Consider the following 21,618-nt stretch of genomic DNA (forward strand, 5'->3'; position numbering starts at 1 on the left):
TTATTTACTCTGTACTAGGATATCTCTGAGTTATTGTAGCACATTAGCATGCTAAAACACACATTTTCTGTTGTTCCACTTAGCTTTTAGGGAACCATTTGAGTTCCCACGCAGTTTATTTGGTGTTGAACAGTTTGCTCGTCCAGTTAGCTTAGCCTCATCACGGCTATGGCTACTTCTGTCTCTGCCTGTCTGTCTCCTATATCTTGCTCTCTGTGTCAGATGTTTAGTTCTCCTCTGCCTCCTTTAGTGATAATGGTACGTGTAATAAATGTAGCATTTTTGTAGCTTTGGAGGCGAGGGTGTCGGAATTGGAGGCCTGGCTCTGCGCTGTTGAAAAGCCAATAAACAGCCGTAGCTACTTAGCTAGCGCGGGGCTAACAAGCTCAGAACCACCCCGTAGCGACCCTCCAGCAGAACCCGAGCAGCCGGGACCTCAGGCCGGCTGGGTGACGGTACGCAGGAAGCATAGAACCCAGCCCGTGAGCCACCACCAACCCGTCCACGTTTCTAATAGATTTTCCCCGCTCAGTGACACACCCACTGACAAGCCAACTCTGAACATTGGCAGCTCCATAGTCAGAAACGTGGCATTAGAGGCTCCAGCAACCATAGTTAAATGTTTACCTGGGGCCAGAGCGGGCAACATTAAATCTTATCTGAAACAGCTGGCTAAGGATAAGCGTAAATACAGTAAGATTGTTATTCACGCTGGCGGTAACGACACCCGGTTACGCCAATCGGAGGTCACTAAAATTAATGTTGCTTCGGTGTGTACGTTTGCCAAAACGATGTCGGACTCCGTAATTTTCTCTGGCCCCCTGCCTGATCGGACCAGTGACGACATGTTTAGCCGCATGCTGTCCTTCAACCGCTGGCTGTCTAGGTGGTGTCCTGAAAACAACGTGGGCTACATTGATAATTGGAAAACTTTTTGGGGAAAACCTGGTCTGATGCGGAGAGACGACATCCATCCCTCTTTGGATGGTGCAGCTCTTCTTTCTAGGAATATGGCCAGTTTTATTAGTCCTCCATGACTACCCAGGGTCCAGACCAGGAAGCAGAGTCGTAGTTTAACCCACCCCTCTGCAGCTTCTGTACTGTTACCCACCCACTACCCCATAGAGACAGCGTCCTGCCCACGGCCAAAACCACACAGATTAAATATCAGGCTTAATAAAGCAAATCATGGAAATCTCAAATATTAGAACAAATTCAACTGAGCAGAAAACTAGAAAAATTAAATGTGGGTTGTTGAACATTAGATCCATTTTTTCTAAGACTTTGTTAGTTAATGACTTGATTTGTGATAATCACATCTCTTTGCTCTCTCTCACAGAATCCTGGCTGCAGCAAGAGGACTATGTTAGCTTAAACGAGTCAACTCCTTTTAATTATTTAAATCATCATATTGCTCGAAGTACAGGGCGAGGAGGTGGAGTGGCAACCATTTTTCATTCGGACTTAAAAATCAATCCCTTACCAATTAATAGTTACAGTTCGTTCGAACATCTTATTCTTAGTTTTCCTAATCCAGATTGCAAAACTGTAAAACCACTCTTATTTGTAGTTTTATATCGTCCACCAGGCCCTTACTCTGAGTTTTGGGATCAGATCTCTGATTTTTTATCTGATTTGGTGCTAAATACTGATAAGGTCATTGTAGTGGGGGATTTCAACATTCATGTGGACATTGAAAATGATAGCCTCAATGTAGCCTTTAGTAATATCTTAGACTCAGTTGGTTTTACTCAAAGAATACATAGCTCCACCCACTCCTGCCATCATACATTGGACCTTGTGCTGACTTATGGCATAGAGTGTGAGGAAATAACAATCTTTCCACATAATCCAGTCCTCTAGGACCACTTTCTGATAACCTTTGAGTTTTTTATAACTGAGTTCTCGAGACATGAAAATAAATTTCACTATAGTCGGTCTCTATCTGACAATGCAGTTGCATCTTTTAAATCAACTGTTCCACAAATCTTCAGCATCTCAGAGTAACGTAGCAGAGGGCAATATTTTCATTTCTAGCCCCTCACAAATTGATGCCTTAGTTTATCATGTTAATTCCTCTTTATGTGTGGCATTAGATGATGTTGCCCCTTTAAAAAAGAAGGTAATTAGGGACAGGAAGTTGGCTCCCCGGTTTAATTCTCATTTATGAGCTTTAAAACAAAACTCTAGAAAATTGGAGAGAACATGGCGCTCTACACACCATGAGGAGGCCTACCTATCCGGGAAAAATAGTCTTGTGCTTTATAAAAATAAGCTTCGACAAACTAGAACTGCTTATTTCTCAGCATTAATTGAGGAGAATAAGCATAATCCTAAATTTCTTTTCAGTACAGTTGCTAAACTTACACAGAATCATAGCTCTGAACCATCTATTCCCTTAGCCCTCAGCAGCAATGACTTCATGGGATTTTTTACAAGTAAAATTAATTCTATTAGAAACAAAATCTTTAGCATCCTCCCTAATGCGATTTCTTCTTCCTCAGTAAGTGAGGCAGCATCAGAGGTATCTGTAGAACCTCATCTGTGCTTGAACCGTTTTGATCCAGTTGAGCTTTCAGAGCTATCAAAAATATTAGCTTCATCTAAACCTTCAACTTGCATTTTGGATCCAATTCCAACCAAATTATTTAAAGAAGCATTTCCTTTGGTTACTGCCCCCATTCTAGATATAATCAATCTATCCTTAGTAAATGGATACGTACCACAGGATTTTAAGGTTGCTGTAATCAAACCTTCACTTAAGAAGCCTTCTCTGGATCCAGATGACCCAAAGAATTATAGACCAATATCTAACCTTCCATTTTTATCCAAAGTCCTGGAGAAAATAGTGGCCATCCAAGTATGTGAGCATTTAAACACTAATGATCTGTTTGAGGAATTTCAGTCTGGTTTTAGAGAGTATCACAGCACTGAAACTGCATTAGTGAGAGTTACAAATGATATTCTCATGGCCTCAGATAAGAATCTTGTGTCTGTTCTAGTCTTGTTAGATCTCAGTGCTGCCTTTGACACAGTTGATCACAATGTTCTTTTAGAAAGACTTGAACATGTTGTAGGGATCAAAGGAACAGCGCTAGGCTGGTTTAAATCCTACCTGTCTGACAGATTTCATTTTGTAAATGTACATGACAAATCTTCTTCATACTCCAGGGTTACTTGTGGAGTACCACAGGGTTCAGTGCTTGGACCACTTCTTTTTACTATATATATGCTCCCAATTGGTAAAATCATTAGACAGCATGGGATAAACTTCCACTGTTATGCTGACGATACTCAGTTATATTTATCCATTAACCCTGATGAACCTAATCGGTTGGGTAGATTACAGGCTTGTCTTGAGGACATAAAAAATTGGATGACTCTAAACTTTTTGCTTTTAAATCAAGACAAGACTGAAGTTCTCATCTTTGGACCAGAAATCCAGAAAAGGAAATTGCTGAGTCAATCACCTGACCTGAATGGCATTACATTAATCTCCAAGAACAAAGTAAGGAACCTTGGTGTTATCTTTGACCAGGACATGTCATTCAAATCCCAGGTTTCACAAGTTTGTCGGATTTCCTTTTTCCACCTTTGCTAAGATTAGAAGCACCCTTTCCAGGAGTGATGCTGGAAAACTAGTTCATGCATTTATTACATCAAGACTGGATTACTGTAATTCATTACTCTCAGGAAGTCCACAGAATGTAGTTAAAAGTCTTCAGCTTGTCCAAAATGCTGCAGCTAGAGTTCTGATGAGAATTAAAAAGAGAGATCATATCTCTCCTGTCTTAGCTTCCCTACATTGGCTACCTGTTAAATTCAGAATAGATTTTACGATCCTTCTTCTCACATATAAAGCTCTTAATAATCAAGCTCCATCATACATCAGTGATCTGATTGTTCCATACGTTCCTAACCGAGTACTTCGCTCTCAGACTGCAGGTTTACTGGTGGTTCCCAGAATATCTAAAATTAGTCTGTGAGGCAGACACCTTGTCTGCTTTTAAGACTAGGCTTAAAACATTTTTATTTGTTAGGGCCTATGGTTAAAATCTGATGTACGCCTAGATCTGGACAAGTGGGGGAGTAGAGGGAGGTGGAGTGTACAGTCGGTAAAGACGGCTCTCCCTTGCCCTGCCTCCAACATGCCTCCATCTAAAAGGCTTGGTTATCCAGAGTTATCTCTGTAGTTATGCTGCTATAGGCTTAGACTGCTGGAGGACACACTGACCACTTTTCACACTCTACTGCTTTCTTCTACTATCTGCTCTTTAACTATATTATCTCCTGCTATTTCAGCTGTTAACTTTATTTTCTCTCTAAGTGTTTTTCTCCCCAGAAGAAGCTACAACGATGTTCTGCTGAGCTGTGGTGGCCTCATGGAGGGAGCCATCGACTAGCACACTGCTGCTAACCACTTAAACATTCTCCCTCTCCTGATAATAACTTTTTGCTTTCCTTGACGTTGGATGTGCTACTACTAGTTTATCCGTTTAATAATAGATCCACTAGGATAAATACAATAAAGTTTATATCTCACCAAATAGAATATTTACTCAGCAATCACAATGTAGCCATTGACACATTGCTTGGTGTGTGTGTGTGTGTGTGTGTGCGCGCGTGCGTGCGTGCATACACATTGTGCGCATTGTGCACATTGTGCCCCCCCCCTCCCAAAAAAAAGCTACAATTAAAAAATCCAACATAAAATTCACAGATGAACCAAGAGATGATCTGAAGTCACAACAAGGATAATAAAGAATGCCAGTCTGCACCAAAAAGCAGGAAGCATTCTCTTGTTCTGACCTGCGATCTTCCTCTTGGATTACTAAATTCACAAGATGCCCTAAGCAAAGCATGAATAATAAGATTGAAGGTTTATTTTGAAGTGGCTGTGAAAGGTCAGAGGTCACACTCCCTAAACAGCCCTTTGCTCATATCTCTGTTTTGAGTCCAGAGGAATCCTGCTGCACCTCTTATCACATCGCCTCAGCGACACAGAGCAGACCATGTAAGGGACTCTGCTGTCCAACACAGTTATTATGGGAGTGTGGCCGATAAGAGGGGTCGTACATAAAACCCACCCCGGCATCGCACCTCAGCCGAGAGTCCACAGTCAATCAGACATGGTGAGTCACATTTGATTGCTTTTCAGACATTATTGAGCAGAAGAACCTGATTTTACTGATATAAAACCAGGATTTATGTGCAAAAGTTGTGCGTTTAAACCTCCAGGCAAGTAAAAAGGCTTCCAACAAGAGACAGAGGGGAGCTCAGAAGTCCTGCTCCAACGTCTTCTCCATGTTTGAGCAGTCGCAGATTCAAGAGTTTAAGGAGGTACCCTGTTTCCCTTCTAACACTTTGACACTTTTCATGACGAACATGTAGAATCAGTGATCTTTAAACACGAATAAAGTTTCATATTATTTAGTTGATTTTGTTTTTTTATGTTTCATGAAAGAAAATACAAACGATGAAAAAAAAGTTGCGTATTCAAGGACTGCACTCTAATAAGAAATGAGATGAAACTTACTTTAATAAATCAAAGATAGAATATTAGGTCTTATTGTTTGGTTTGTTTGCCAAAGTGACAAAAAATGTTATTGAAAAAGTTGAATCGAATCCAAATAAATGACTTAATTAACTATTTTTAATGTTGAGTAATAACATGAATATTTTGGTAAACTTAAAACGTGTTCATTCAGTTAAATTTAAATGTAATTGATATTTATGTAAACATGGAACACATATCATATAATTTATTTATCTTTTAATTTACTGGATTCTTAGCCATAAATTCAATTATATTTTAACAAATCCTCTGTTGAATTTCACCTTGATTTTTTTCTACTTTCGTATTACATTACAAATGTATTTATTAATGTACAACACATATTTTAAATTTATTTATGTACTTTATAAAATATTTAAATGTATATAATTCTGTATGCCCCATTTTTTATTATTTATTAATACAAAATGTTTCATTAATATTAATATCTAACGTTTCCTCATTAATTAATTAGTTCCTTTAAAAACTTTAGAACTACCCGGTGTTTTGCGTGTGTTCTTGTCTGTCGCAGCTCTCATGCATGGACGTAATTTTGGGGGGGACAGGGGGGACATGTCCCCCCCACTTTATCCAAAGTCCAGTTTTGACCCCTGCACTTTTTACCATCCAAAAACAATATTACGCTATATTAAATTGACACTGGTTGAGCTCTAGGACCAAGCAGAAAACAACCGTTTGTGTTGAAGCCTGTTTCCCATTAGAGCATACTGTAAGGATACCCCCCCCCCCCCCTTCTAAAGTGAAAATGACGTCCATGCTCTCATGTATTTGTTTTCTGTGACACACTTAGTTATTGTATCTAGTGAATGAAAGGTGCCTTATAAATAAAGTTTGACTGACCGGTTGATTGGTCTTCCAGGCGTTTGGCTGCATTGATCAGGACAGAGACGGTGTGATCAAAAAGCAGGACCTGAAGGAGACCTACGCTCAGCTCGGTGCTTAACATTTAAGAATCACTCTGCTGTTTTCATCAGGGTTAATGGACATGCTGAGACCACCAACTAACAGTTCATTGTTTTATTTATTGTTCTTCAGGGAAACTTAACGTCCAAGACGAGGAGCTGGAGGCCATGCTGAGTGAAGGGAAGGGACCCATCAACTTTACTGTGTTTTTGTCCCTTTTTGGAGAAAAACTCAACGGTAGGAAACTTTACAGGTGATACAATTCAATGTTAAACATCTGTAAGAACCCTCCGATGATGTTCTTCCTCCAGGCACCGACCCTGAAGACACCATTCTTGCTGCTTTCAAGCCCTTTGATCCCAATGGGACAGGCTTTGTGAATAAGGATGAGTAAGATGCGTTTGATTTTTCAAATTTCCTTTTTTCCGGCCATTACAGCATCTAATTTATCCTCTTTTACGTTCTTGTCTTTTAAATCCAGGTTTAAGCGATTACTCATGAACCAGGCTGATAAGTTCACAGCAGAAGAGGTTTGGTTTTTCCTCATTTTCACATCAAAACAATAACATTTAAGTTTTAGACTGAATTCGGTGAGAAAGCTGTTCCTTTTATGAACTTGCAGGTGGATCAGGCCTTTGCTCTTGCACCGATTGACCCAACTGGAAACATAGACTACAAGCAGCTCTGCTACATCATCACACATGGAGACGAGAAGGAAGAATCCTAAAAACAAAATGTCTCTTTTCTTTATGCAAACAAACTTTAGACTGTTTCTTAATACTTGGTCATCATTGAATAAATGGTGAAAAATGATGAATCACACATCAAATTTCTGCAAAGATTGAATTTAAGCTGATGACTGGTCCACCAGGTGTTGCTGTAAATAAACTGTTGGATTTCTCAAAAGCATGCAGAGCTCTCTTTGTGGAGTTTGGTCAAATTTAGTTTAATGAAACAGATCCTGGGTGGAGTTTAACTAAGCATGGAAGTGTTTTCAGTGGTGCCCCAAGAAAAATTTCAGAGGGGGCCAATGAAAACTTTAGGGTGGGACACCAAATTGGTCACTGTGATAAATTGTCCTGTCATTCTTTTCATTTAAAACAAAAGTCCCATGCATCCAATACATTCACTTCACATTTCAGGAGGAAAAAAGACTCATTTTCCAACAGTTATTTCAGTTATTGTTTCAAATGTTACAGTTTTGAGTTTACTTTTCCTGTTGTTGCAACACAAAATACCCACAAAAATATTGGGATTTATTCTTTTGTAATGTAATAAATATATAATTAAATTGTGATTGATTAAATACAGATGAGGATTAGGGCCACTGATGTGAAAAAAGAAAATAAAAGAAACAGAATTCAGACTTCCCCCCGCAGAATTCTGAGATTAAAGTCAGAATTTTGTCTTTAATCCCAGAATTCTGACTTTATTCTCAGAAAATCTTACTTTTTTTCCCAGAATTCTGATTTTAAAGTAAGAATTCTGACTTTTTTTTCAGAATTCTGGAAAAACAAGTCAGAATTCTGAGATTAAAATCAGAATTCTGGGATTAAAGTCAGATAATCTCAGAAAGTCTTACTTTTTTGTCAGAATTCTGACTTTATTCTCGGAATTATTAAAGTTAGAATAAATAAAAAATCATAAATTTAATTAACAACAAAATTAATTGGCTTTTTGACTCTGAATTCATACACTGCAGACTTACACAAAAAGTACATTACCGAAATGACATTAAAATTTCAAGACTTCCAAAACCACTATAGCTTTCTGCTTGAGATTTAATCATTAAGCACACATTCAGAGTTTAGACAACGTGCATGTCAAGTACAGATGTAGGAAAAAAGGTTTTAGGGTGCTGTTCAGAACAAGTGGTGAACATCTCCCTGATGGCGTTTTTATCGATTTATGTATTGCTGTTGTTTTATTTTGAGTGTTTTCTAAAAGTTAAAATGTAGAGTTTGGATAAAAAGCCTTACCCCTGTTTCCACCCTCTTTTGGGAGCTCAGTTTCCATGGATACACCAACAAACACCCCTTACAACTCCACTGCCACATTTTCCTGCTCACGCAGCAACAGCAACAAGCTTTTGTGTGAAACTCTGCAAAAGAGCAGCTCATCGTTCCGCAGCATCTGCAACAAAAACGTTGGCAGCTTTTCTTCGTCATCAAATTCTTTTTGAAAGATTTTTATTTCAGGCTCTCGAGGTGTGGTTGTTCGCAGAGATGCCGATAGCATCTGGAGCATCAGGGAGGGTGGATGTAGGAGTGGACACGAGCAAAAGATGGGCACCTGATGGCCTGAAGGATCAACCCGTCTTCCATCAATATGACTCCTACCTGCTACAGTGAGTTGCACACGTGCACAAAAATACAAAAATATTCAATATTCATATTTTTCTTTTCTAAAATATTTGCAGATACCAAGAACTCAAGCAAATACAGAACAAAACCAATTCTTTGCAGGTAAATAATTCCATCTTTTGGCTCCCTAACTGCTAAAACTTGTGTGAAATAAAGACCCTTTTTGATTTGACACAGAGAACAAAGGATGGCACGCATCTGGATGGTCACACAAGTGACGGTCAGAACACAAACGTTACAGAAACGAAAAGATTTAGAGGAATACCTGAAAGGTGATGCTTGTTTGTTTGGCTTTCAGGGACCAAAAAGGATGAAAGACAGAAGACTGGAAGCAGTAAGAGTCTCTCTTCAGGAAGGAAGACGTCCAAAACATCTAAGCTGTGTGTCATATTATAAAAATCTTAATAATTAACTGCACTTTCACACAATCGATAAATAATTATTCATTAACCAGGAGTTGGTTTTGCAGGCTCAGATGAATTTTTGAAGAACGAAAACATTTTTACATTTAAACGTAAAATCTGAGTTTTATTTTCGAGTCTTCAAATGAAAACTATTAGCAAGGTTTGGTGCTAATTAGTATTAATTAAGAAGTTACTTGGAAAATACTGCCTCCATATAAAATGTATTTTTTATGATGAATAATCCGGCATAAATGCCCCTTTACACAGTTTGTCAGCTAAAATTGATTTCTATAAAAAAAGAAAATAAAGACAAACACTTTCCAGTTTCTTAGTTCTTTAAGCACAAATCTACAGATATTTTTATCACAACAAATCGTGAGCAGTATTAAAAATAAACAGCGTTTCCTTTTTCTCTGCTCTAATAATGTTCAATATTGCACGTTTTCCCCCACTGAGATAAATCAGAGCTACAAAAGCCTGTTTGGCTAAACAGCATTGGGTCCGGATGATGTGAAGGATTTTATTTGCTACTCTTCAGTCGAAGGGTTTGTCCTTCCGGCTGGAAATGATCTCAGTCGCTGCTGCTGCTGCTGCTGCTGCTGTCGTCTCCCACCACCATGCTGCTGTACTTCTTCTGCTGCTGCTCCTTGAAGGTCTCCTTCACCTTTGCTCTCTTCAGACCTCCGTCCCTGCAGAGCATTCAAATCTCAAATTAAAAATCACATCACAGAGTTAGGCCTGCTGAGACCCGGGCTTCAGTTTGGAGGATGTGTTGGAATCAGCTAAACTTACTAAATGTAAAGACAAGCAGAAACAAATCCATAAAAATGAAAAGTTTATTTCCAAATAAGGCCAACAGGAAGCTAATGTCCTCATGAAGCAGGGTCTAAAACAAACGAGCTCACCACTGTAGATCCACCAGCCCTCCCTGGTGAGCTATGGCTGATTTCACTCTGTTGGCAAACTGGACAGCATCCTCTCCATCCTGGGAATTTAAAATAAAAAGTTTTTTGTGTTTTTTTCTTGTGATGTGGAAATTAATCTGTAAATAAAGCTGCACCCTTGGACTCAGCTTTCTACCAGTAAATCTCCCATTTAGGGTCAAATGTCAAAGTCAAAGTCAGTTTTATTGTCACTTCTGCCACATGCACAGGACATACAGAGAATTGAAATTACGTTACTCTCAAACTCTCGCTAGATAGAAAATAAACATTTAGTATAAAAACAGTAACCAAGTTCAGAGAGACTGTGGGGGAAAAGAGAGGAGAGGGGGGAGAGCCGGGAGGGAGTTTAGCTTCCTAACTGCCTGATGGATAAAGCTGTCCTTCAGTCTGTTGGTCCTGGCCTTGAGACTCCTCAGTCTCCTCCCTGACGGCAGCAGCTCGAAGAGGCTTTGCATTGGGTGAGTGGGATCAGCCGCAATGCGAAGGGCCTTTTTTGTGAGGCGGGTGCTGTAAATGTCTGGTAGGGAGGGGAGAGAGACCCCAATGATCTTCTCTGCTGCTTTCACTATACGTTGGAGGGTTTTAATGCATGAAACGTTGCAGGCTCCGAACCACACAGTGATGCCGTACGACAGGATGCTCTCGATGGTGCCTCTGTAGAAAGTGTACAGGATGGGGGCTGGTGCTCTTGCTCTTCTTAGTTTGCGGAGGAAGAAGAGACGCTGCTGTGATTTCCTAGCAAGTGCTATGGTGTTGTTCGTCCAGGAGAGATCCTCTGTAATGTGCACACCCAGGAACTTGGTGCTGCTCACTCTCTCCACAGACACACCGTCAATGGTCAGAGGAGCGTGCTGAGTGTGTGCTCTCCTGAAGTCCACAACAATCTCCTTGGTCTTCACCACATTTAGAGAGAGGTTGTTGTCAGCACACCATGTGGTAAGGCGCCTCACCTCGTTCCTATAGTCGGTCTCATCCCCGTGGTTTATGAGACCCACCACTGTTGTGTCATCCGCAAACTTGATGAAGAGGTTAGAGCTGTGTAATGGTGTGTGCAGTTGTGGGTCAGCAGAGTGACGAGGAGGGGGCTCAGCACACATCCCTGAGGGGCCCCCATGTTTGAAATGATGGTGCTGGATGTGTTTCTGTGTGATATGTGTGAAAAGTCTTGTTTAAAAGGATTTGTTGGTCATTTAGAAATCTGGTGTTTCTGCGTAAAATAATTAAAGGTCCTTCTCAAATTTAGATTAGAGTTTTTTTCCAGACAACAGCAATCTGTTCTGGACGCAGATCAGTGCAATTCACTCAGCCCCGACTAAAACGGAGAGTCTTTAAAACATTTTCACCAGTTTTGGTTTTTGGTGGTTATTTTCAACAGAAGTACATTTTAAAATGTTGTCAAACTGACTCACTGATAAACAGGAAGTGCATTTTCAAGCCATTCTATATGTAAAATTATAGTCTGGCTACAACCCATAGACCAAACTCAGTCGCAGGGGCGGAGTCTACGGTTGTCTTTCAAACTGTCTCTGCACACAAAGGGACAGCGCTAGAACCAATCAGGGCGAGACACATTCATAGTGACAAAAATCAGTCCTTAGGACAGTCTACCACACACCAGTGAAGAAGAAGAAGAATGGTCCAAAGTTGATGGCAAGCCTGTTTAAAACGAGCGCTGTTCCTGAGCCGCCGCCATCTTTGTTTTTCTACACTGCAGCTCTGCTGTAATAAAGCCAAGCCTGCCCAGTGAACATAGAGCGCTGCGATTGGCCCAGCCTAAACTTAGCCGAGCCAATGGTAGACCTGCTGAGGCTAGCGTGGCCACACCAACGTGCAAAGCAAAACCATTTTGCTACCGCTACGGTTTGTCTAGCTAACATTTAGCTCTCCTGTTGAACACAAACCATTTCTCAGAACCGAGGCTGTTCAGTAAGCTAATTAAACCCGGATAAATACCAACGATTGATTCCTGTTGCACAGAAAATGCTTCAGAATGAAAGAAATGTCCCTTTAAGTTGATGTGAACGTAAGATTTGGGTGCGGAGCAGGAGATGTTTCAATCCATAAAGTTTTATGTTAATTCTTAACATTTCCATGAAAAACAGATATAATGTAGAAATAGATGATAAAAATTTTTGACTGCATTTTGGCAATAAAACCATGCAAACACCAAAACAAGTGCAGGTGCTTTGTTCAGACCTACCTGTTGGTGCATGGCCGGCAGGTACCAGACGTTACAGACGAGGGCCCAGCTGGTCATCATCCTCAGCAGGTAACTCACCATGCTGTACTTGGAACTGTTCCAGAAAGCATCTCCAAACTTTGGATCATACTGGCAAATTTTCACATTCATGCAGAGATGAAGTTATGTGTGCAGAAACACGAAAGGTTTTTGTTTTTAAAACGCAGACGAGTGAGGTACCTTGATGGCTACGGGGTGTATCGTAGTTCCAATTTCAAAACTTCCCTTTTTAAACATCATGACGGACGTGTTGTTTACGCAGGTTCCTGCAAAAATCAGACATGAACGAGAACAGATGGACTGAGCTCCATCCAGGTTAACATTTAATATCTGCCTGTTTGTCACGTCTGAGTGAGCGGGCTGCTTTCTGGGACCAGCTGAGGTAACAGCCCTCAGAGGCTTCTCATCGGACGACACAAACATCAAAGTAACGCGGTCGCACAAACCTTCAGGAAATATTAATATGGGTAGCTTTTTCTTGTCAGTCGCATGATCCTTCAACCTGGAAGCAGAACAAAAGGTGATGGAAACCTCTTCCTCGTATAAATATAGACATGTGATCCAACTAGAAACTAATAACAAGCTTCTTCTGAGAGTTTTTAATCATGTCTGGAAAAAAGACTCAAAAGATCTAAAAGGTTTCATCAGCTAGAAGAGAGAGGACTTGTTTCTGAATCACAACGAGCACCGAACCTTTTAGTCACTAGGTGGCGATCCTTCATCTCCGATCTCTCAAACCAGATATGAGGACAAGCTCTCACCATGGCTCTCTGAACAACCCCCATCAGCCCTCCATGGACCTGACCCACCTTAGGATGATTAGACAAATAAATAAAAATGAACTAATTTAAATCTGTGAAGCATGTTGGCTTCTCCTGATACCATGGCATAGCCGCCGTCATTGCAGAGGATCACCACGTCGATCGGACTGGTGTGATTAGCGACACAGATTCCTCCCTTCTTTGGTTTATTTTCTCTGTCGTAAAATAAAAACATGTTTAAAAATGAAAAGAGACTGGAGATTTGTTCCTGGCGATTTCAGATCCAGCTACCTGTTGTGATAGTGGACGGTAGCAGACAGGCCTCGAGCGCAGATCCTGTAGCACATGATGTGGACCCACTCACTGAGCCACAACTTTATCCTAAAATCAACATTTAAATCAGAGAAAGCAGGTTTTTTCCCGTCTGGTTAAAGGTTTCTCTGAAACAGTATAAATGAGTGTCTAAAAGTGCTGCCGACATTTTAATGCATATTGTTTAAAATTTAAAATACTAAAACCATCAGTATTGCACTTAAAACACTAAAACCATCAGTATTGCACACTTTTCAGGTTAAACCTCTACACTGCACTACATTTGAATCAGTCATTGCTATTTACTAAGAGGTCCCCAGTGATGTTTCCAGTACCATATTACATTCCTGCACTGCACTGGACTGCAGTCGAGTCTCAGCCACGCCCCCAGCTGGCTAAGCCATTCACCAGGTGATAAAAAAAACGATATGGCTCAGAGCCTCTTGCCTCATTCAAAAAATGTCCACCTCGCTTTCTTCTAGTCAATGAAGTGGAGGTCAAATCATCCAGTGTGCTGGTGTTTATCCGCTCCTCTGACCGAGCGTCACGTGTGTGCTTGTTAACGGCTTGTTTCTCCAGCAGAAAAACTCCAAGAGCGAGCTGTGCGTATGTGTGTGCGTGCGTGCGTGCGTGTGTGTGCTGTCAGTCACTCAGTGCGTTTACATGTGCTTCGAAGTAATAAACTGGGAGCCTTTATGTAAATTAGCTTGTTCCACTCCGGTACAGTAGGTGGCGACATGCGCCCTTTCATGTCGGAGCTCTTCCGGTTAGTTTATAGCAAAACAAATAGTAAACAAATGCCGGTGGGAGTGAAACAGATGAAGTTATGACAGGATGTATACAATGGTGGAAGGAATGGACAACAACGCTGCAGCATATGTACTGTACGGTTGGAAGGTGTTACACGTGTTACGTTGTGATGATAGAAGAAGACCACTTCTGCAGTCTCGTCGCTTCTGGAATTCACTCGCATCAGCTCGACTGAGCCGTTTACATGCAAAAGTCGTCATTTGCATGTTTTTTTTTTACTGTGTGGGCGTCGGAACGCGCCCCCGCACCGTGAGAACAAACATCCCAGCTCTGAAGCCGATCTTCATCTGCGTACGTCACACGTCACGTGATCAGGAAGCAGAAAATCCATGTGTTAGGAGATCGTTTTGGACCGCTGCCGTAAAAGAAGTGAGGCGCGAACCGGAAAAGGTTCTGCCGATCACAATTCAATAACGGATTATGAAAGAACGGATGACGCCCGAAATGCGCGGATTCTTCCTGATGTAAGAGGTGAGTCTACTCTTTGTTTTGGAGTCAACATCATCCTAGCGCGCAACGTTCTGTGACTCTAAAAAAAACAGTAAAAATGCGGAAAACGATGGCAGCGAAGGACTTTCTGATCAGGAAACGGCTGGCGGTGAATGAGCTAAAAAGGACGTCGGTCTATTTAGGGCAAAAGTTCCGTTTTCTGATGCGCATGTGAACACAATGACTGCCTCAGCGGCCCTCTCGCTGTCTGCCGGGCCATGCCTCCTTTAGGTGCATTTTTCAAACAGTAAGTGTGAGTAGAGTAAGACTCTGGTAGGGGGTGACTTGCTCTTTAAAGAGGCATTTAGGACTCACTTCCAGTTCGGGAGTAATCCAACTGCTGATGTTCCGATCACCAACCAGCTCAAACCGATGCAGGCCAGCGTTATCCTGGAGAGCGAAGAGCACAATCTGTTAAAGCATTTAAAGTATAAAAGAAAAACAGTTGCAGTCAGAAGGCAAAAGATTGGGCAAACAATAGAAAATGTAGCAAAACTGATTTTAAAAATTGTTCAAAAGTTGATTCTATTGTTGTGTTTTTATGATAGATTATGCTAAAAGAAATATAACATAAGTGATTTTGTTTATCTCAGGTTTTATTTACATTATTTATTCTTTAGTATTATTTAAAACATCTGAACCATTACATGAAAAACAATGTTAGAAATACTGAAATCCACCCTAGAAAATAACAGCTGTAACTGGATGTTACAAAGGTGCCCAAAAAACGTTCTTATCGGTGTCCCACATGAAATTAGGGCCCAGGACCATCAGCTCACGGAGCTTAAACTGCTCTGACGAGGTTCTGATCTGAACTTTGACTCAGATGTTGCAACACCTAGACTCATTTCCTTCTCAGCCAGACTGTGTCTGCTGTTCTGATGCAAATTTGGGCCAATCCTGAGAGCAGTGGCGGTTTGACCATTAGGCCGCCTGGGGCCCCCTTATGTTGGGGGGCCTCCTAGCCCTGACTGCCAGCACCCCTCTGCTAATGCCACAATGGACCATTCCTTTAAGACTCAATGAACAAACAGGAAGTGATTGGTGGTCATTTCACTCCAGTCCAGTTGGTGGCAGTAATGCACCAAATTGTTCTTTGCCAAGTGCCATAAGACCACAAATAAGAAGAAGAAGAGAAAGCAGAAGAAGAAGAGACAGTAGCGTTCGAAACAAACTCGAAGCAATAGTCAAAACATGAAGCATGACATGGAGTTATCCTGGTGGCTCCAATAAGAGAAAGAAGCAGCTTGCTTCATAAAAGCTTTCATCTTCACTTCCAAAAGTGACGTCGTTTTTCAAAGTAAACATCATAAGGAAGCAGGAAAGGAAAGACAATGGAAAATTTTTAAAGGGAGGAAAACATAGACCAAAACGGAGTATAGAAAAATAAAAAAGGAAAGGCAAAAGCACAGGAGCACTGACAGGAAGAAGAAAGCAGAGCAAATATTGAAGGCACTCAAAGAGAGGGAAAGACAGGAAAAAACTGGAGGTCCAATAAAAAAGGAAAAATAACTCACAGCAGAAGAGGGTAGAGTTTTACAAATCCAGTTAAAGATAAGATTGTCAAAAATTTAGTGTAAGGGGGCCCCATGTCTGTGTTCGCCTTGGGCCGCCAAATAGCTAAATCCGCCCCTGGCTGAGAGCTCCACACCAACGCTTGCTTGTAGAAAGATGCTGATAAAATAATTATTAGTGTTTTTACAGCAGAGTGAGCAGGCTGCTTACTTAACTTTACATCATTACAACATTTTATTCAGGTTTTTGCTAAAGTTGCAGGCTTTTGTGGCCCAAGTTCATCTAATGTCATATTTGCCTAGTTTGCTTGTTCCAATGTCCTAATTATCATAATCTGGAAAATGTGTAGTACTCTTTATTTTTACACAATAATGAAGCGACTTTCCAACCTTTCCTTTTTTCCTTAAAGTGAATTGTCTGAGTTTTAAGGCATTTATTTTACTCCAATAGTGCAAAGATCATATAAGATTCGCCCATAATGGGTCAATATGACCTTTGACCTGGTTTCATCCTGAAAAGCAACTCCAGTGAAACCAGCCGAGGTCCAACCAATCAAATGGCTCACACACTTTAATTTTAAATATGTTATCATTTAACAATTAAACTAAATAAAATCCGTATCTGTTTACCTAAGTGGAGCAAGGATGCAGTATCTGACCACGATACCAAGGCCGTAGACCAGAGTCAGCTTCAGACTTATGTACTGGAAATCATTGTTGGTGCGAGTCAGTAGGTTCCAGGAGACGAGCTCCTCAGAGGTGAACCGCTGGGTCACCTAGAAAGAGGAGAAACATGATATTAATTCATCAGAATTTAACAAAATGCAAAACTTAAGTGAACAACGCACCTCATCCTCTACAATGCTCTCGATCCCTCTTCTGGTGAAATAGAAACAGTCGCTGAGGGTGAAGTCACCACCCACAGGTGGTTTGGGTCTACTGCGTCTAAGTTCCTCCAGCTCCTTCTCCATGGAGCCATTTCCCCTCTGGATGAGGCCTGATAGACACACAGAAGCAGAAATAAAGTAAAATTGAATCATCTGGTAAGAGTCGGTCTGGAGATCCGCCTGGTCTTATCTCCTCGGAATATCCTGAAAGTAAACGATCAGATTTCTAAAGACAAAAGTTCCTTTCCAAACATATTCCACTTAAAGTACTTTTAGGAAACTTGATTATCAGCAAATTAAAGCGATAAGCCATTAAAAAAATATAAACTTTGCAGCTCTGCAGCACTTTAGGATGCTCTTCTTCTGGCTCTCGGAGGGTGCAGACGCTTTTTTCCTCCTCTCCTCCATAGCTTATCCTCAAGGCCGTTGTCTGTCTCTGGGTGCACGGCTGCTTCTGCATTTTTCTGGAAACTGGAAACAGAAATTCACTAAAATGGATCTCGTCAGCTGGTCTCTCAACGCGATTGATAAAATGTTTTCAACGATGAGAACGGGAGAAGGGGCTCCCGGATGTCCTGCCGGGACAGACCCAGTTGGACACCTCATGGACTCCTGGAAACAGTGGAACTTGATTTGTTTATCTCAGCTGTCTGTGGAGGATTCTGAAGACGTGTGGATATTCGTGGTGTTGGTGTCAGGTTTCCTGCTCTTTGGCCTTGGAGGCTTCCTGGCTTACCGGAAAATTAACGAGCTGTCGAGGAATATTGGCCTGATCCCGGAGCTCAGAGATGGTTTGCACCGCGCTGTGAATTCACAGACTCACATAATTGTCGAGATGAATCGTAAGCTTGGGACTTTGGCCGAGATTCATTCTTTGGCACAAAAGATGGATGCCATCAAGGATAGAGTGGACGAATCAGCACGGATTGGGATAGATTAATGTCCATTATTGGGATTTTGAGAGGTTGAGGACCAACAAACTGTAAGACAGAGAGGAATTTCTAATCGGAATCTGGTGCCCTTGAGCCTGCAAGGCTCCAACGAAAACTCCCCCCTCAGAAGATATGTGGAATGTGCCGTCGCTATGGCAACTCAACTCTGTCACCTATCCCAGCCCGGGCGGGACTGCGGGAAGGCCGCCGAATCGTTCCAGGGTCACTGCAACCCTCCAACCCTCAATGCTCCTCCCCCTATCCACACTGAGGTGACATGCGCTGCTTATCGTGGCTGCAGGAACTGAAGTGGGGATAGTCCCAACCCACCACCCCACCTAGTGGACACTTATGTTGTGATGTCTGAAGTCTGTTGCATATCTGTCTGAGGTGTTTTTTGCAGAACAAAGCTGCCCTCCTGGTGGAGGGTAACTCTGAAGTGCTTTTTTCCCTCCACCTGAACCAATCCTCATGTAACCCTCTGATCTCTATTAAGGTAGCACGACTCGGGTTGTGAATGACCACAGTCACCAATTCTTGTCATGTGTCTTGCCCATGTATGTCTGATCTCTGAATTGTGTGTACTGAAACTCTAATTTCCCTCTGGGATTAATAAAGTATCTTTGAATTAGAATTAGAATTTAATATTAGCATCTGCTGCTAAAAGCTCAATTTTCATTCATGTTTAGACCTTTTTTTAAACTGCAACACCAATATAATACAATGTAACTAGTTCATTAAAGTTGTGGGACACTCATTTAATCACTATATTTGCAATGGTCTCTATGAGGAATTGATGCCTTGCAAGCTGTACTCAGGAGAAAAAAGCTCATGTGCTTGTTTCAGGAAGTAGCTGAATGCCACATCAGAGGAGAGCACGGCAGGATTTGATGTCTTATTTCCTGATATGTGGGCATCTCTCCTCTGATTGGACAACAGCAACACGACTCCACCACTGACTCTGTTTGCACTGCAACATGGATGTTTCATCTCCACACATAACTCAAGCCGGGAGGAGCTATGCTGTGTGGTGGAGTTGCTAATGCTAACTGTTAGCTTCTACTAGTTGAGCCCTTCCCTGCTGTTTCCTTGATGCTAAACCAACAACAGCCCCTCCATCATGAGTCAAGATGGGTGAGTCCATGAATGTTACGCAACAGTGTGACGTAGGTCAGTCAGGCTTTTCTAATCTTAGACTTTCACCATCTATTTTCTACCAAAAGCTAATGTAGGAGATAGGTGTAGGAGACTATTTTCATGTTCAGTCTGCATTAAAAACTCAGAGTTAATCAGAAATAATCATTTATAAATGGCTTTTCAGTGTTACCCATCTTTAATCTAACTTTCCATCTGATCTGAGAACAGTTGGACTCTGATAACAAAGTGGACAAAGTCCAAAACCTTAAGAGCCAAACTCTGTCAATAAAACACCTAATCCAAACCTTCTCTGGTGTTTTCACTATGGGACGTCCTTATCCACAATTAAAATGCACCACAGACACACTTTGGACTTTGCAGGGGTCACATTCTGCTGACTAAACCAACATCTTGTGCTGTGGAGGGAACACAACCCTGTGCTGCAACAGATAAGCAGTTGAGTCATGTCTAAGATACCGAAGGCAGAGTTCTTACAGCAGCTTCACCTTGTTTTTAGCAAAGTCTCAGTGAAAAGGTTTGTTACAGTAAAACAAAATGATTTAAACCTGCAGTGTGAAAGAGATGCACCACGCAAGAGGATCTTCATTCAAAACCTGAATTTCATTACAGCATGCGTGTCTGGACTTGTGAAACAAAATGAGGAAATCCAGTGTTGCAGCCCGCAATGAAGGATAAAAGTGACTCACCATTAGATGAAGGGCCGTTGAGTGTTTGTTCTTCTGCATTTGCCTTCTGTATCTTCATAGTGGCCCACTGAGGTGGAGGACACACAGAAGACATGAATGATCACATAAACACCTCACATCTTCACACACGCAGCGCTGTGTGTCGGCACCTTTAAAGTTTTCATCAGGAGGGTCATGTAGGTCTCTGAGATTCCAAGAGAGAATCCAAACATAGCTGGCATCATGATGAGGCTGACAACAAGGTACAGCCAGATCTTCATGGCCCAAAGGACCCCGGCCCAGAACTCCTCCATCTCCTGAGGTTCAACAGCAGCCCTGTGGCTCAGATGTAGTGTGGTCCTGATTATGATAAATGACACCAAATTACTTTAATCCTCCTTTTCCTTTAAATACATCACATAAATAGTCCATCCTGGGCTGAGATTTGTGTTTAAAGGCGTTTAGGAGACGTTTCGAGGCTGAGAAACAATGAAGGTAAAACAGAAGCTAAGTTAATAATCTCTCAGAGACAAAACAGCTGATTTAGATTAGTTTAAATCCTCAAAATGTCCCTTTTCCCCTCAAAAAAACCCACGGATCAATACGTAAAATACCAGCCTGTAGGGGGAAAAAATCAATAAATGACCAAATTAGGTTTAGACTTAAAAAGTAATTAAATACTTGACTGATTCTGATCATTTCCTTTAAATTTTTGTTGAAATCTACCAACTCAACTTACGCGTGACACTCCTTCCCATGTCCAGTGTTTGTCTCGGAGGAGTGAGCGCACGAAGAGGACACGCCCATTTACTACTTGAACAAAGTTCATAGATCAGGACTTAGCAGCGCCCCCGTGTGGTCAGACACCGAACTACAGACACGTGGACAGGGCCAGCGGAAGTCTTTCCGTGATTAACTGACATCAACTATTGAAAGAGCTCAAAGTTTTTGGTCATTAAATATGATAAATGTAATATTTTTACTCTAAATACACGTTTTTAAAATTACACAATCATGAAGTCAACCTGGATCAGGTACCAGGAGCACGAAGGCTTCAACTTCTGGGAAGTTTGTTTTTCTTGGACTGGTTCAGCATTCTTTTTAATCTGTAAACCAGAAAGAGGCACAGCAGAATCTGGTGCTGTTTCTTAAAACAACAGAAATATACTTGCTTGGATTTGGATGCAAAATTGCACAGAAATCCTGCAAAATTTCTAAATAAAACAGCGTCTTTTATTACAATAAATCTAACCCGTGTTTAATTACAATTCCAGCTCACAGAAAGGAGGAAAAAGGTTTATTTTTGTTGAAAAACTCACCAGATTAACTCTCACTTTTTCTTTTTCTCTTTCCTCACATTTTTTATCAAGTTTGTATAATTCTCATTTTTATGATATTTTTAAATAATTAAAACAAAACGTTTTAATATATTTTTTGTATTTTTGTTCTTGTGAAGCGCCTCGTGATTTTTATCTTGAGAGGCACTAAGACCGTACTCTCTCTCTCTCTCTCTCCCTCTCTCTCTCCCTCTTTCTCTCTCTCCCTCTCTCTCTCTCTCTCCCTCTTTCTCTCTCTCTCCCTCTCTCTCCCTCTCTCTCTCTCTCTCCCTCTTTCTCTCTCTCTCTCTCTCCCTCTCTCTCTCTCTCTCCCTCTCTCTCTCCC

The 21,618-nt window shown here is 41.3% G+C and overlaps 2 protein-coding genes across 2 annotated transcripts; one reads left to right on the forward strand and one right to left on the reverse strand.

The window, feature by feature from the left end:
• The first annotated feature begins 4,989 nt into the window (after nucleotides 1-4,989).
• myl7 (myosin, light chain 7, regulatory) lies at nucleotides 4,990-7,387 on the forward strand. Its single transcript, XM_015973162.3, has 7 exons — nucleotides 4,990-5,132; nucleotides 5,239-5,340; nucleotides 6,435-6,510; nucleotides 6,611-6,715; nucleotides 6,790-6,868; nucleotides 6,960-7,008; nucleotides 7,101-7,387. The coding sequence occupies exons 1-7, from the start codon at nucleotides 5,046-5,048 to the stop codon at nucleotides 7,203-7,205; spliced, it is 603 nt and encodes a 200-aa protein (XP_015828648.3). The 5' UTR covers nucleotides 4,990-5,045; the 3' UTR covers nucleotides 7,206-7,387.
• A 2,175-nt stretch (nucleotides 7,388-9,562) lies between these two features.
• On the reverse strand, nucleotides 9,563-20,790 carry agpat9l (1-acylglycerol-3-phosphate O-acyltransferase 9, like). Its single transcript, XM_070546213.1, has 14 exons — nucleotides 20,696-20,790; nucleotides 20,127-20,316; nucleotides 19,978-20,044; nucleotides 17,163-17,311; nucleotides 16,945-17,090; nucleotides 15,116-15,190; nucleotides 13,481-13,570; nucleotides 13,311-13,404; nucleotides 13,122-13,237; nucleotides 12,875-12,930; nucleotides 12,609-12,694; nucleotides 12,390-12,518; nucleotides 10,151-10,230; nucleotides 9,563-9,934 (listed from the first exon to the last, which is right to left on the reverse strand). The coding sequence occupies exons 1-14, from the start codon at nucleotides 20,761-20,763 to the stop codon at nucleotides 9,817-9,819; spliced, it is 1,464 nt and encodes a 487-aa protein (XP_070402314.1). The 5' UTR covers nucleotides 20,764-20,790; the 3' UTR covers nucleotides 9,563-9,816.
• Nucleotides 20,791-21,618: the final 828 nt, after the last annotated feature.

This window comes from Nothobranchius furzeri, chromosome 17 (assembly GCF_043380555.1).
Source record: "Nothobranchius furzeri strain GRZ-AD chromosome 17, NfurGRZ-RIMD1, whole genome shotgun sequence".
In the NCBI taxonomy this organism is placed as follows: Eukaryota; Metazoa; Chordata; class Actinopteri; order Cyprinodontiformes; family Nothobranchiidae; genus Nothobranchius; species Nothobranchius furzeri.